This window comes from Cyprinus carpio, chromosome B9 (assembly GCF_018340385.1).
Source record: "Cyprinus carpio isolate SPL01 chromosome B9, ASM1834038v1, whole genome shotgun sequence".
In the NCBI taxonomy this organism is placed as follows: domain Eukaryota; kingdom Metazoa; phylum Chordata; class Actinopteri; order Cypriniformes; family Cyprinidae; genus Cyprinus; species Cyprinus carpio.
The window spans coordinates 22,912,224-22,928,336 of record NC_056605.1 but is presented as its reverse complement, the minus strand read 5'-3'; the positions used below and the strand labels follow the sequence as shown (position 1 = coordinate 22,928,336).

The 16,113-nt window shown below is 36.3% G+C and overlaps 1 protein-coding gene across 1 annotated transcript in view; it reads right to left on the bottom strand.

Annotated features, from left to right (window-relative positions):
• The window catches only part of lrp1bb (low density lipoprotein receptor-related protein 1Bb), a 247,096-nt gene that overhangs the window by 170,230 nt on the left and 60,753 nt on the right, over positions 1-16,113 (bottom strand). The window contains exon 2 of the mRNA XM_042731628.1: positions 13,603-13,725. Coding sequence (XP_042587562.1) covers positions 13,603-13,725 — 123 coding nt within the window. The remainder of the gene's footprint in view (positions 1-13,602; positions 13,726-16,113) is intronic.

The following is a 16,113-nucleotide window of genomic DNA, read 5'->3' as shown; positions in this document are numbered from 1 at the left end:
GCTAGTCTAAAGTTGGTGTAATTGCACTGATACCTTTTCCTATACATAAAAAAACATTTTAAGTTCTCTTACAAATGCACACATTATCTCACTAGAATTCATTACTGTTCAAGGTCTTCTGCTATGCCAGCTGTCTGGCTCTGTAAAAGGACTTCAGGATGAAATGTAAATACGAGCCTCAATTAGTTGCCCAAAGAAACCAGGAGTCTCAGGAAATCAAATGATTTGGGCCGAACAATAAGCATACAGATGGAGACTGCACTCCTGCTCCATACAAAGTAGGGCCTCCACAAGTGAACAGCTTTTTGCCCTTTTCATTAATTTGCTGGAATGGCTGTAGTGTCACTTTAAAGATAGTCCACTGCCAAAATAAACCGTTCCCCTTCTCTTTCACATATTGCTTTTAATTAAAAAAACCATGGTGATATTTACCCACTTTTCTCAATGTGAAAGAAGAGAGATCAGCTAATCCATCTACTTAATGTGTAACGAAAGGCTTTCATATGAAATCATCCATTCTGCCTCTTTAATCAAGGAATCTAAAATAATGAATTCTTTGAGGAAAATGATTAAAAAATATTCATGCAAGCTCAAGGGTTCACACAATGCCAACATTTCAGTTGTCAATATCAAAAATTGTAAAATTTCATTCTCAATGACAATTTCGAAATCACAGCAAAAACGAATATGATTAGTACACCTGAAAACAATAGTAATTTACCCCTCCTCCCAAAAAGAAAAAATAAATAAATAAAATACAAAATTAGAAAGGAAAAAAAAAATATTCTATAAAACTAAATAGATTTTAACCCATGCATGTCTGTATGGCAACAGTGTATGGTAAATGTAAATGATGCACAAATTAATAGATTAAGAGTGATACATCTAACCCATAACCGCAAATATTGAATCTCCCCTATTCTGAATCCCCAATGTAAACCAGTTATCATTTCATGATTATGTGTATAGCTCTGCCAATGTATATCTGTTTCTATAGCATTGCTGACATTGTATATTAAACTCCCACATTAAACACTCCTAAAGTAATTTCTTGTTTACGGTAAGAGTGTTTTCCTCTATCCTCATTTCTGCCATCTCTTTTTTTTCCTCTCCTACACACAGAGTCAGTCAGACACGGTATTTATTTTCCCTCCCTTGCTTTAGGTCAGTGACATTTGAAATGTTCAGTGCACTGGCATTCGAGAAAGAAAAGGCAGTTTAAAACTGACCTTGGACAGGAAAGCAAACTGTTCGCAGTACATGAGGTCCCTGGGCATGCCTTTTGAGCTCCACTTTCACCAATATCTCTCAGAACCAAAGAAAAGCCTCAGGTCCAATAAAAACACAAGCCAAAAGACAACTCTACAATGGTTATTCCTCAAAGACAACCCTATGGCTCCATCCACGGTTTACATGCTGTCTATTTTTCACAGGAGAGAGATAATATGGGCCTCCATATGGGGTTCTCAGAGTTTGATGCCTCAGTATGGTTCTTTAATCATCATACAGCACAAGAGCACAAGCCCCTAGATGCATTGTTCACATATATGCAAATAAGGCTAATATTTTTGTTGCAACACTTTAAAGTGACTTAAAATAACGTATATCTCCTCAAAGCATGAATGAAAATTAGAAAAATCAAACACAAACTTGCTGGTCACCTTTACAGCTATGAAAAGAAACAGAGCACAATAAAAGCCTTTTCTTGCCTGGCAAGAAATCATAGATGAATGCATTGTATATGTCACATACTATATATTCAGCTGCCTTCATTCCACCACTGATCCTCAACTCTTTTTCACTGTTTATTTTAGACACACTTCATGTAGTACTCATGTGGGTGGTGCGCAATGACTGTTGAACAAATAGCTTTTTTGGAATCACGTAATTCTGATGATGCGCAAAATTCAGATGGAGTGCAGGAAGTGAAAAGCAGAATAGATGAGATGCAAGAAAGTCCGTACTGTACTGGTTTAGACACTATTACAAGAGAAAGGCATAAACAGAAAATCACAACATATGTTGGATGTAATCCTGAGCAATGAAAAAGAGCAATTTTTCAACTATATTGAAATTCTTGCCTACCATCAAGGTGGTGGATATAGGCTAAGCAACTAACCCTGACTGCAAGCAAGCTATTTAGAAAGTAAATCCCACATTTATATGAGGGATGAGTGTTATATGTCACTCCTGAAACTTTGCTGCATGTACAGGGTATGTTGCCGTTGATCCTGTTAGCAGCACGTAAAACAACTTTTATTGAAATTCTGAACTGATTATAGCCTAGAAAGTGAGCAAATAGTACTTCCATAATCACTAAAAAGCTGTCACTAAATTTAATTTATCGGAATCTCACAATGTACAGAACATATTATATAATGGGGGAACATACATTTCCACCCTTATGAACAACAAATTTTCGTACACGATAAAAGCTCCTTGTGGTTTCTCGGTTTGACCGATCTGAGCATTAATAAACAACGCAAAACATAGGCATTTTCAGTTTGCTAGTAATTCCTATATAAAAAAATCACTTCCTGCCCTCCAGCTGCATTTCGCGCCACAGTAATGACGTCATTTACAAACAACCTATTTCCCTCTCCGCTTCATATGTACTAATATGTTCAGATGTACACTATGCTGTTTGGTGCAGTGGCCCAGTAGTACACAACACAAGAAAATTGCAACAACACAACGCATAGGACTAATTCCATTGCGTCATGATAATTTCGCTGTTTTGTGCCATGTTTCCATTGTATTGTGCTAATTGTGTTGTGTTGCAGCTTGTTTCCAATGTGTTGTGCCTTGTTTCCATTGTGTTGCAGCTTGTTTCAATTGTGTTATGCTAATTTCATTCTGTTGCGGCTTGTTTTCATTGTGTTGTGCTTATTTCACTGAGTTGCAGCTTGTTTCTGTTGTGAGTTGTTTTCATTGTGTGGCAATTTGTTTCTGTTGTTTTGTGGTAATTTTGTCGTGTTGTGGCTTGTTCTATTGTGTTGCGACTTGTCTCCATTGTGTTGTGCTAATTTCATTGTGATGTGGCTTGTTTCTGTCGTGTTGTGCTAATTTTGCTGTATTGTGGCTTGTTTCCATTGTGTTGCGACTTGATTACGTTGTGTTGTGCTAATTTCATTGTGATGTGGCTTGTTTCTGTCGTGTTGTGCTAATTTTGGAGTGTTGTGGCTTGTTTCCGTTGTGTTGCGACTTGTTTCTGTTGTGCCGTGCCTTTTTTATGCTGTGTTGCGATTTGTTTCCGCTATGTTGTTCAAATTTTGTTGTGTTGCGGCTTTTTTCCATTGTGTTGAGCTAATTTCATTGTGTTGTGCACTACTGGACCACTGTAGTTTGGGACTGAAAATACACACTTCAAACAAAAATGCAAATCCTATCATTATTTACTTACCCTCAGGTTTTTCCAAACCTGTATGTCTGTCAGACATTTTCAGAATAAGTGTCTCAAAGGCATTTCTCAAAATAAGAAAACATGACGTGTGCTTAGTGCCATAACCTTTGGCTTTCATTTAGACAGAAGCAAAGCTGAAAATCTACAACTTTGAGAAAACCACAACAATATTCTTTTTCTGTTTTGTAAACAGTGGTTATTTCCTTCAGGATACACAAATCTAGTTTAAAATCACTCATATAAACAAGGATTGAACTACTCTGAAAATGTAACCCCTTTGACTGAGCAGCCACAACCCTTGTGGTTATGTACAAACATGTCACTTGAATTCCTTGTTTCGTGCTGTTTATTAGCTCTTTTAGCTACCGGCCTCTTGTTGATGCTCTTGGCAACAGTACAGCAATCTGTCAAGGTGGCGTAGGTGTTGTTGCATTGTGTATTTTTCACTATCCTAAGAGAGAAGCATTGTAATTTCCCTCCTTCCTTTACTCTCAGAAGCTACATCTGCCATTTACATGGGGTGCAGAGTTTGTGTTCTTAAAGTTGGTTCCGAGAGGCAGTGGCATTCGTTCCAATGTCCACCTGGATTTATCTTCAAATGTCAAAGAGATTAGCTTCAGGCCACACTGTCAGCATCTGTTATCTCAACGTAACGTCAATTCCACGTGCCCCATCCCATGTCCATACACTATGTGGGGCGCTAATGAAAACACTTGAATTTATTGGATTTTAAAGACTAGGCGGTAATTTCAGATGAGGATGTGTTTGATTTCTAATGGCACAGCTGACTTACTTGTGAGCCAAGTAAGTACATCTGTTTACTTGTGAGCCATATTATTTGGCTTACTAAACAAATGTACTATTGTTTAATTGATGTGGATTTTTTGGGGGGAGGTTGTGTCGTGGGTTGTACTGCTTAATATTTTTGTGAAAACTGTTTTTGTAAGGATTCATTTATGAATAAAAAGTTAAAAATAACATTTATTTGAAATGTTACAATGTAAAAGTCTTTACTTTTACTTACTGATAAATTTAATGCTTTCTTGTTGAATAAAAGTATTAAAAAACAATCATATCTTTTCAATGGTGATAAAACAATCTCAAACTTTTACTCAGTGTATTTTGTCTTAAGCAAAAGCAAAAATGATATATATTGTATTATATATATAATTTGTGTATAAATTATGTATGTATATATATAACATGTTGTACTTATATATATGATTTCAACTAATAGTAACAATTGTATAATGAAAGACATAGAATGGCACCACAAACAAGATAAAGGCTCAATGTGGGAGATCAAGCTTGCAACCTTTCGGTTACCAGCACCTGGACCTTAACTACTACACCACAGCTTCCCTCCCCTCCCTAAAAGGAACAGAAACTTCAATAAGAAATTCCACAGGGCAGTAACATGCACAGAGCTCACTGTTTCTCGCCGCATATTGGCATGTATCCTCTGTAAATCATTGGTTGGATTTAATTAAACTAATTCATCATCACCGCGTAATGTAATCAACATCCTATGAAATGGAGCCATCACTTCCTCCGCCGGGCTATGCCTTCCAATGCTCCGTCTGTTAATACATCACATTCAAAACCACTCACTGCTCAATAAAGTGTCCATACATCACACCCAAGCCCCTGCAGGAGAATCAGCACATTCACACTTTCATGCATTTTTAAACACTGCTATTCAGTCCCTTACAAAGACCCGATGCATTCAGAAGGGTTTGTGTTTGGATCCATAGCAAAGCCGATAGAATTTATATACCCCGATCTTTTGATGTCTGTTGTTATGTAGATCGCCGCACGGGCTCCATTCCAGGGAAAACACCTTAGTATTAATGTCATTCATATAAATAATGCATAGCTTCTTTGGAGAAACAGAGCCAAAAAACAACTTCTCTGCAAACAATTATTTGCAAAGGACATATTTTACTGCATTGTTTTCGAGTCTGCCAGTCCATTACTCTGGGAATAAATGTACTGTACTCATGAACACAGAATAACCCTTGGCTTGGTCCCAACTCTATAAAATTCAGGGTAAAGAGATCCGCAGATATAGCAGACAGGATTCACATAGAGGAAATGATTCTGTGATATTAATAATTGTAAAGATTCACATCCTGTCCTTCAGAGAAAATAGACTACTGTACTTTCCAGCATGCTGTTATGCTGACTTGCCTTCAAGGGATATTGGTCACCCAAACCGCTGAATGAATGTTGAAATGCATGTCTTCGGTGACTGTCACTGAATACAATATGACTGTTGTCCAATCAAACCGTCTACCATTTCCTGCCATCTAAAGATGCTGTTTGTACTTTTTTCAAAGTTAAAATGCCCATTCAATGGAAGTCAATGGGGTTCAAAGTTGTCAGGACCACAACATTCTTCAAAGCATCATCTTTTGTGTTCCTTAGAAGAATTAAATTCATATACTGTAGGTCTGAAGAGAAAATTATGACATTGGCTGTTCTCTATCTCGTATGATCATTTGCAATGTGATTTTATTAGTAAGGTATTCCTTGCAAACGTTACGTATAAATACCTACAAATATTAATGAGATCAGATCATCTTATGGTGACAAAGGCAGCTTGATTAACATACTAAACTAGAGATCTTTCTGAAATGCACATAAAGTAACTCTGGCAAAGGAAACATTTTGTAGGAAGCACTCCAGACGAAACAGATGATTGGTTGAAACATGTCTAAAATGATCTTATGCCGCGTTTCCACCGAAATTACCTGGAACTTTTTTCCCCAGGAACTATTTTCCCCCCAGACCTGTTGCTTTATGCGTTTCCACCGCGGTCTGAAGTACCGTGAAGATGACATAGGTCTGTGCGTGTTCTCAATACAAAGTACGCAAATTTCGGACTTGCATCCTCAGTAGTTCGGACTTTGCGAGTTCGACTCAGGAGTGTGATCTCCCGCGGACGGGATGACGCAAGTCTGGTAATTCTGCAAGCAGCAGCGTACTTGATAACATCAGTCAGCTCACCTTGGCTACTGCAACTTTCCTCACTGTATATTTACATTAAGATGAAATAGGATATCAAATACCACTGCCTCCTTTAGTTTTCATTTAAACATAATAATAGCCGCAGAAATGTACTTAGTTCAGTAAAATATGTATATATACAGCCTACATTACAATATTATATCAATTGCCTCTTTTTATTTTCATTTTAACATATAGATATATTGAATAAAGTCCAAAGATGACCTGTTAGATTTACCCCAAACAAATTATATTTTATGTTTAACCACTAAAGAGACATCAGAGCCAGCGGCAAATGTCACAAGGACTAGCCGAGTTGAGACTGCTCTAGGTGGATACACAAGCACTGAGCTCCTGCTGATCGCGTGGAGCTGATCGTCTCCGAAATCGGCGAAACACATTTTTAAATAGGCACTGTCTTTATAAATAGACCGCAGATTTGATTTTTAAAAAACTACATTCTCGCCTGAAATACTTTAAAACTACATTTCATGACACAATAACAGTTATATTTTGAAAATTATACGAATAAATGGTGGTTGAAATCACAACGCTGCGTGAACTCAACCAATCAGCATGCTCAGTGACCAAATCCCGCCCCCGAAAGTTCTGGACCTTTGAAAAAGTACTACCTCAAGAGCAGGGACTTTCTTAGGGGCATTTTTTTTACCCGGAACTTTATTTAGATCTTGGCTCCTGCGGTGGAAACACACCAATTACCAGCCCAAAGTCCCTAGTTCCTAGATAAAGTTCCAGCGGTGGAAACGCGGCTTTATAATACGTCTAGACTTTTCGGTTTGTTTAACTGAGGATCCCTGTTTGAAAGGGATCATGCTGCCACATAACATACAGGCACAAATTATTCACAAAGACGCGGTGTTAGTTTCATCATTATTGTGGAAGGTGAAGGTCCTTATATTATTGTGCCTCACAGCAGACAATTTCCCCACTGAATGAAAACCATCTGTTTGCTCTCCTGCCTCTAAGCTTAGCGTATACCAACAGAGTTCTCTTAGACAACAGCAGGGGGCTAATGTAGGCTTTAGTAGTTTGATGTCATCCAGAGGTATCGTGACAGTGAAGCTGTCAAGGTGTTGAAATATGCTCTTTTCACAGGGCTGCTGGTGACAAGCTAGTGATTTTGTCCCTAACAAAAGGAGCGGAGGAGTGAAAGAGAGAATATGGCAGTGAAACTCAAAGATCTGTCAAGAAAAGAAAAAGAATCTCTAACTATGGAGGCACAATATCTGCCAAGAAATACTGTGCATTCCAAAATATATTATGACAAAATCTTTACAAACTCAATGTAACCAGACCTGATGTAGCATTAAAAATATAGAGATGAGTGAATAAACAGAATGAACAGCTAGCATCATTGCATATAAGTTTGGGAATCAATTTCAATCAATCAAATGATTGATCGATCTAAAGAATGAACGAACAAATGATTGAACATACTTAAATAGTATTTATATAATTTCAGACATTATTAAAAAAAAAAAAAAAAAAAGAAAGAAAAAGAAATGCTCACATGCTCACGTATGTGCTTCTGTTTTACTTCCTTAGGATGATGTTATTACAGATGAATAACAAGATCAAAGTAAAACTATAAATGAATTGCCTATTAAAATAATAGTCTCAAGAAAATGTTTTGCTTAAAATACTGAAATTACAGAGACAGAAATAAGAAACACCTGGAATAATTTATTTTTCAATTAATTTATTTTTCAATTTAGTACTACAGCATTGGCCCCTTTGAAAATAAAATAAAATAAAATAAAATAAAATAAAATAAAATAAAATAAAATAAAATAAAATAAAATAAAATAAAATAAAATTGAAAGTTTATTAAAATGTGCCATTAGTGAAAGACAACTAACTAATAATTTTCACATCTTTAAAAATATAAACATGAATTTATTTACATCACATAGTAATAATATTTTACCCAGACCACTGTAACACATATAATAAAATACTGCATAGTATAACCCATCTGTAATTGTTTAGCTAAAATAAATCAATAACGCACATAAAATAATCATACGCACTGGGTAAAACCTTCACATCTGACTACCTCTTAATTTAGAAAATAAAATCAAGTCTCAGCCTTATTTAAGCTGCACCCAACTCTGCATGCTTCACACACAGACAGTGAAGAAAGCTTTGCCTTTGTTTGGTCTGTCTGTTTGTTTGCTCCCCCCAAGCAGATGGCATCATCCACAGGAAGTGAATCAGCTTGGCTCTCACAGCACAGAGGCTCCCACTAAATTAAAAGGATCATCTCCAAAGCTCCCTGCTTACTTGCCAAACCCCGTGGATGTCTGAAGTTATGATATATATGCTATACACACTCGCATGCATTTATTTAATATATTTTGATGGCCACAATAAGGTAAAGAAAACACATTTTACTCTTTAATCACATTTAATCTGATTAAGTACTTGCCAATTCAGCTATATTTAAGTCCTAGTAAGGAACACACCACTTCATGCTTTTAGAATTCTGTTCCCTGTGGGCAATTTTAAAGGCACAGCCTATTTTTTTTTTTTTTTTTTTTTTTTTTTTTTAATTGGTAGGGATTTTCAAACTGTACAAATGCCTAAGTACATATAAACAAATTTTACCATTTGATGTCTATATATGTTGGCTGTAACCGTATCTAACAACTGATATAAATGAAAAAGTACCACCAATGAAATTCCCATTTTAAAAATTTCACTCTAATAAGCTGCTTTGATTTGGCTCGTCTTGATGTTGTGACACAATACAGAAATCATAAAAATGATGAAAAAAAAAAAAAATGACAGCAGCTTGTGCATTTTGCAGATAAAAAATTTACCTCAAATAATTATATAATAACAATTGTAATAACACTCTCTTCTAAAACAAAGCCCATACCCTCAAAAAAAAAAAAAAAAAAAAAAAAAAAAAAAAGGTACAAAGCTGGAACTGAGACAGTAACCTAAGGTACAATAGCTAAAATGTACATCACTGTTCCTTTTTACTCCTAAATGGTACATATTGGTACCTTAAAGGTACATATTGGCACTTTAATCATACATATTAGTACCTTTTGAAAAAGTACAACTATAGTTTTGCACCTTTTTCCTGAGTGTTTGTTAGAAAGAGTATAGATCTACGAATCCATATTTCAATACAAAGCTACCCAGTGTATTTTCACTTCCAACATATACTGTACTGTATGTGTCCTCATGAAATACAGAGCTCAAAAGATGTTAATCAAGTTAAATATCACCTGATGATCTCATAAATGTCCCCTGCACAGTCTATTTTGTTAGCATTTCATTCTGCGGCAATTGAGGTAAATATTGCATAATGCAGCATGCCTGTCCCTCAGCTCAATAACAAGATGCTATGCTACATTACCTCTCAAACCTCCTTTCTGCAGGTGTCAGTTCTCTTGGGGAACAGGCACATTTACTCTCCATTTATTTCAGTATGAGAGGGGCCATAGGAAACTGCCCTGAGAGGAGTGCTCATAAAATCCATATGCATTTCTATGCATTCTATTCTAGATGGAAAGCGACAACCAAGCTATTTTTGCAAGACCACCCCTTAATTCTACACAACCCCAGTCCAATGTTGTTATATTGTGAGGTATGCTCTTTTGTTTTGGGGTCAGCTGTTTTTAAGCCAAGGACCCTCAGTGGACAGAAAGATGGAGCAGATGGTGTTATATTGTACAAAACAAAATATTGCAGTTTAAATCAAACCACAAAATAACATGCATTTTGTACAAGATTATATATGTACATATGTTTTATGATGCTTATAATAACTATAACCATTATCGATATACCTGTACTTGTATATTGTGTAATTTTACAGTATGTATACATTAATATAGCATTTAGCTTAATTTTAACTTCTTTAAATATAAACGTTTATATGTCTACTGCATACTTAACTTTTTATATGAAAAAAGAAATCAAACAGAAATTAGAAGGTAAAAATATGATGAAAAAAAAAAAGATGTACAGAGCCCCACATATGGCATGCAGGAACGAACAGACAGGCAAATATATTTTTGTCTGAATGTCATGTGCAAAATTAAATAAAAAAAAAAATAGTTTTCTATGTGAATGAAATTACATGAAGACCTTCTTGTAAAAGTTTAATCCAGGCACTATAGTATATCATAGTTGATCAAAGAAGGGTTTAAGTGCCAGTAATGTACAATTAACTTGACAGATGTCTAAAGAAAACAGCTGTCATCTCTTCAAAAACAAGAACATCATGTGCTCGCCTTGTGGCTCACCGCTTGCATCGCCTGAGTGTTGTGAGTTAATGTTTTGCCCAGAACAAAAATGAGAACAAAACAAAAATCAATCTCTCTCACCCTCTCTGTTCAATTCAAACTTCAAGGGAGGGAAAAGAAGAAAAAAAAGAAAAAGAGTTGAGCAATTTGTCACTGAAGCATGTCTTTGTATTTCCTGATAAAGAACACTGTGCTCAAGACAAAAGGCAGGAGCATATGGAACAGAATGAAGAGCACTGAAATGAACCATATCGTTTCATTAAAAGCTCACTAAGGAACGGCTTCTTAGGGTTTTATTCTCCCCGCAATTCTCTTCAGCGATACAGGGATTATTTTGGCTGTATGGTCATTCTACTCATAACTCATGTCAAAACATTCACTTCACATGAGGGGTCATACTCCACTGACCAATATAAGAAATAGCACGATGTGCTTGGAAAGCTCCAAGACTGTCATCACAACACGTTTTTCTTCATTACAGGAAAGTGGGCTGTCTCCCAGCTCCCCTGATAACCCAAGATGTCGGACTGGTCCCACAGGGAAGCTGGATGGGCAGCCTATCCAGGTCCCCGCTGGCCATGTGGCACTGAAAATGTGCAGCTGCCCTTCCCTGGAGGCCCTGGGAATGTGGTGATTACATTTCTCTGTGGTGGCAGAACTTGGGCACACCAATGCTAGGAATATGCACAGTCCAGAAACTGGAACAGCAGAAACACTAACTATAAGATGAAAACCAAGGACTTAATATCAGGTAACAGCTATGCTCAGAAATTAAAAACACTACAAGTGAATCTTATTATAAAACTAAGAGGATTAAGAGTTGAACATCATAATATGAAGTGACTGAAGACATGTACAGTATACGAGCCGAGAGGTGAGAGCTTCTACAGTATCGCTTTATTATTAGACTCAGTTACGTGAGAACAAGTATAGACAGTCGTTTAAGGTGTTCTCAAGCAAGTCTTACTTGAGGAATAGTATGATATAAACACTCCCACTGTGAGTGATACATTAGTTAGGGACATACTTGCCAATTACAACAGTTTTCATCAACTTTGAAGCAATAAGATGCTTCAAAATTTCAATTACTTTGAAGATTGGTCTGAGTATTAACCAGTGAATAAGAATGCCAGCTCAGTGTCTCAGAATGATGACTTTAAATAAATTTAGTCCTTTCTATGAAGAGTCAAAATTAATGAAGTGTCTTAGCCTAAAAAAAGGTGCCGATAAATTAAAGCAGTTAGAGCACAGAGTGGGGTAAGCTGTGCCACTTTTTACTTAAGTTAACCTCTAGTCAAGGAGAAAGAAGATAGAGATCTAATTAAATTTCAATGTCTGCTATCAACTGAAATTAGAGGAAAGTGTCCAGAATGCAGGACCATAGAAAATGTCTTAATAATAATTAGAAAAGGGGGATTGAGGGGTTAAATTGAATCAAATAAGACCATAATGAGATAAAAAAAATAAGATAAAATAAAATAAAAATCCCATTTTATCATCCCACTTTAGAGTCTTAACCTACTGCTAATTATATTCATAAAGGTTTAATATTATTCACAGGGAAAAAAAGACTCTTGCTAAAAAGCATACAAAAGATCCATTATTAGACTGAATAAACTTTTATTTTCTTATTTCACATTCAAACAACCAAAGCCGCTGGGAAATATTAAATATGTCCTACTATAGTTGTTGTCCAGACTTGTTGTGTGGTTGAGGTAGCTTCTTCAGTGTGGGAACCAAACTCTCAATTGTTTTCTTTGAAAGGTGGATTTTTTCTTTGCCAGAACTCCTTCAGATTTTTGGAAAAGAAATTGGCTACCACTTTAACAAGAGCAATGCATTTTCAAAGTATTTCCTGCATTAAAATGCAAAGCTTATTATCAACATCAGTTGAGTTACTGACACTTCTTACCCTGAAGCAAATGGCACACTTTACCCCACAGCTACTGTTTTTTGAAAATGTTTTGTTTAATAATTTAACAGATAATCTTTAGCCAAACAATTTATATGGCTTTAAGATTGGCAAAAATATATTTCAGAACTGGATCATTTTTATCTTACTTGTTATGTAGAAAATTTACATTTTTTATTTTTTTTTCTAATGTGCATCTCTCATTCCTTGGCAGCTCTATATGATTAGGACTGTCTAACTACATAGATAAATACATTACATGATAAAAAAAAAAAAAAAAAAAAATGTAGACCGCTTTGTAGATTAAAGGGGCAGCACAGCTTACTCACTGATTTTACTCCACTATTGTAAGCAACACGGTAACCTCAAGGGAGCCCAATACGCAAACAAATGAATAAAATTACCCATGCCAGTGGAGGGCTGTTAGTACACTCATGCGATAGTAGCCTGTGTTGGCTTACAAACACATTAAATTACACTGCACATTTTGTTGTGAAAAGCTGATTGAAATGCATTTCCTATAGATACATAATCTATGGTAATGAGCTCCACAAAATTCCCATGATAAATACGCCTGGAATCCATTCTAAGACATTATAAATAAAACAGAGCGAACATGATTAATCTAAATGATAATAGAATACCAGTGGTGAGAATAGTTGACCCACTGTGCCTGGAATCTGTAATAAATTAAGCTCTTCTAGAAATGTCCTGCATCTACATGAAGCAATTGGGCACAAGGTTTTAGCATAAACTGATCGATCTTTTCATCAATACAATTAAATATTAAAATCAGGACACTTTCATCTCTTTAAAATTCCCAGCTATCATTCCCCACATTTTGCATGTGAAGTGCAACCTGGATTTAAATAAAGCGAGGAACAATAATGTGCAGGTTGATGCTGATTATTTGGTGCATAGAGATATGGAAATGCAGAGATGTTGACATAATGATCTGTTTTGTGGCCTGGTGGGTTGGTGTAATGGTTACTTACATTTGTCCAGAACCTCATCAGAACCATCTGGACAGTCTGATTCTCCATCACAAAGCCAGCTCTCGGACACACAGGTCAGCTGGTCACCGCACAGAAACTCTCCAACATCACACAAAATGGGCTCTAATGAGAGAGGGGGGTGGAGACAGAGATGGAGTATGGAATGAGGTGTAGTACAGTTATTAAATGTCTAAATTACATGATTGTCTAATAAATATAATGATTAGTAAGTATCCGTGAAATGCGTGAACTCACAATGATTCATTATAGTTACATGAATGTGATGACAATTAATTTTACTGAACAGTCAGACAGGAATAATCCGTATTAAGGGCAATTTCAGTTTCAGAAACATCAGAACATAATTTTTCCATTCTCTTTTATCAGTACAACAGACCTGCTGTGACGTCCAATGATATTTACAAGAAAAACATGACTTTAAGATTATTAGAATATCAAGCTGCCGTAAGAATCCTTCAGGTATTACTCAGAACTGGGCCACACATTTCCGTTCTAAATTCCTAAAGCTACATGATTTATGAACATATCAAAATGATTATGATCCAAAATGCTCCAATTCCAAAATGTTGAGGCAGGGATGCAAGTGATAATTCTATGCACCACTGCTCTCTGTCCTTGCTGTGCCCCACCATCACATTACTACACACTAACTCACATACACACACACAATCCCCGCCAAGCAAATTCACTATCAAGGGACAGAATAATAAATGTCAAACAGTTTCATCTTGATCCCGGTCTCTCCTTCTCTGTCTTTCTCAGTCTCTCTTTCTCTTTCAAGCCTCAAAATTAGGCAGCAACAAACTGTATATGAACAGAGTTTCTCACTACACCTCTATGTTTAATGCTTTGATAGTGATCCATTTTGGAACTTGTTTATAGAACAATTCCCAATTCCACATACTATGACTGAAGCTCACTGCCACATGCCAAGGAACAATACCTTGTTCTGGTCACATGAAATCTATAATCTATATTGCAATGCTTTGTTTTTAAAGATGCTGACAATTTTTTTGGATGAGGTAAATCTGAAAAACATATCATTTACTCACCTTCAGTTTCATTCCAAACCTGTATGACTTTCTTTCTTTGGTGGAACGCAAAAGACGTTCTTCAAAATATCTTTGTCTTCCACAGAAGAAATAAAGTCATACAGGTTTGAAATGACATAAGCATGAGTAAATCACATATATATCATCCCTTTAATATCTCACTTACAAATAGGAACTGAACAAAGTGCTTGTACTATTGAACATGTCATGTGTGGTTTTAAACTGGTGCTTTCTTAGGTTAAAAATACACAGATACCCATCTTCAAATGCAGCGACATGGAAATTCAGCACAAGACAATTTCACAAGTTCATCCTGCATAATTTAAAAATCCAAAAATGTTATTGCACATCTTACAATAAGAGGCACTGCTGCATTTCTCTCCAGCATGACTGAAGATTAATATGGGAAAGAATGGATCTAGCAAATTGTTTGAGGGCTGGGTTCTTCTAAAATTGATTCACTTTCTTTAGAGCCACAGTGGCTCTGAAACTCGGCTGGTAATCTGGCCTGATTCAATTCAATGGCAGCTGCACATCAGTCAAAAAACAATTACAGGGAATATGATGATGACTGCCCTCTGTCCTTCATTCTTACTAACAAAAACAACAGCAATTCTGCTGCCCCGAATGAATAGAGACGGTGATTTGATTGTTGTAGTGGCTTTAAAAAGACATGTCTATATTTTCGGATGAGTGGTTATTGAAACGGATTTCAAGCCAAAGCGAGACTGGCTTCATATTTTGCAGGAAAATGCTGACTGACAGTTAAAACAAAAAAAAGTTCACCTGAATCAAATTCAACTGGAGGAAAAAAAGCCAAGGAGAGGAAAGGTTTGGTCAGGCCTCCCGATAGAAGATCTCCTGAGTCCAGTCTGAAGGCATCTTTATCTTTGCAGCTGAATTGGTTACCATTTAAAAAACATTCCTTTTACCTGAGGACAGTTTCTTTCGAAAGCTGCAAAACCCATAAAAGAGACAACTTCAGAGCCTTGAAGCGGCATCTGTCCACAGATGTGTATCTGCTTTCATGTCAGGATGCCCTTTAAAGCATAGCCCAATTTGAATTATTGGAATGACCAGTGATGCCACTTTACCTTACCTCAGGAGGCCTTCACTTCTTGACTCCAGTGTTTGATGTTTCCACAGCTCTGTGTTTCAATAGATTCTCCACAGAAAGTTTTAAAATTCACAAAAAGAAAAACTGCACAAAACACTTCAAGCCTGTCAAGGAGTAAAATCTTGCATCATTTGTTTTCTGAGGCAAAAACAGAATTAACATCTGAAAGGAGGGAATGCTACACTAAATGCTGCGGTTATTCAGAGATAATTTCAAACAGGCACGGGGAAGGAAGATAAAAATAACAACGGAGAAAAATGGCACCAACTCTTTGATGAGGTAGCGGTAACCCATTACCATAACAGTAGGAAATGTTCAATT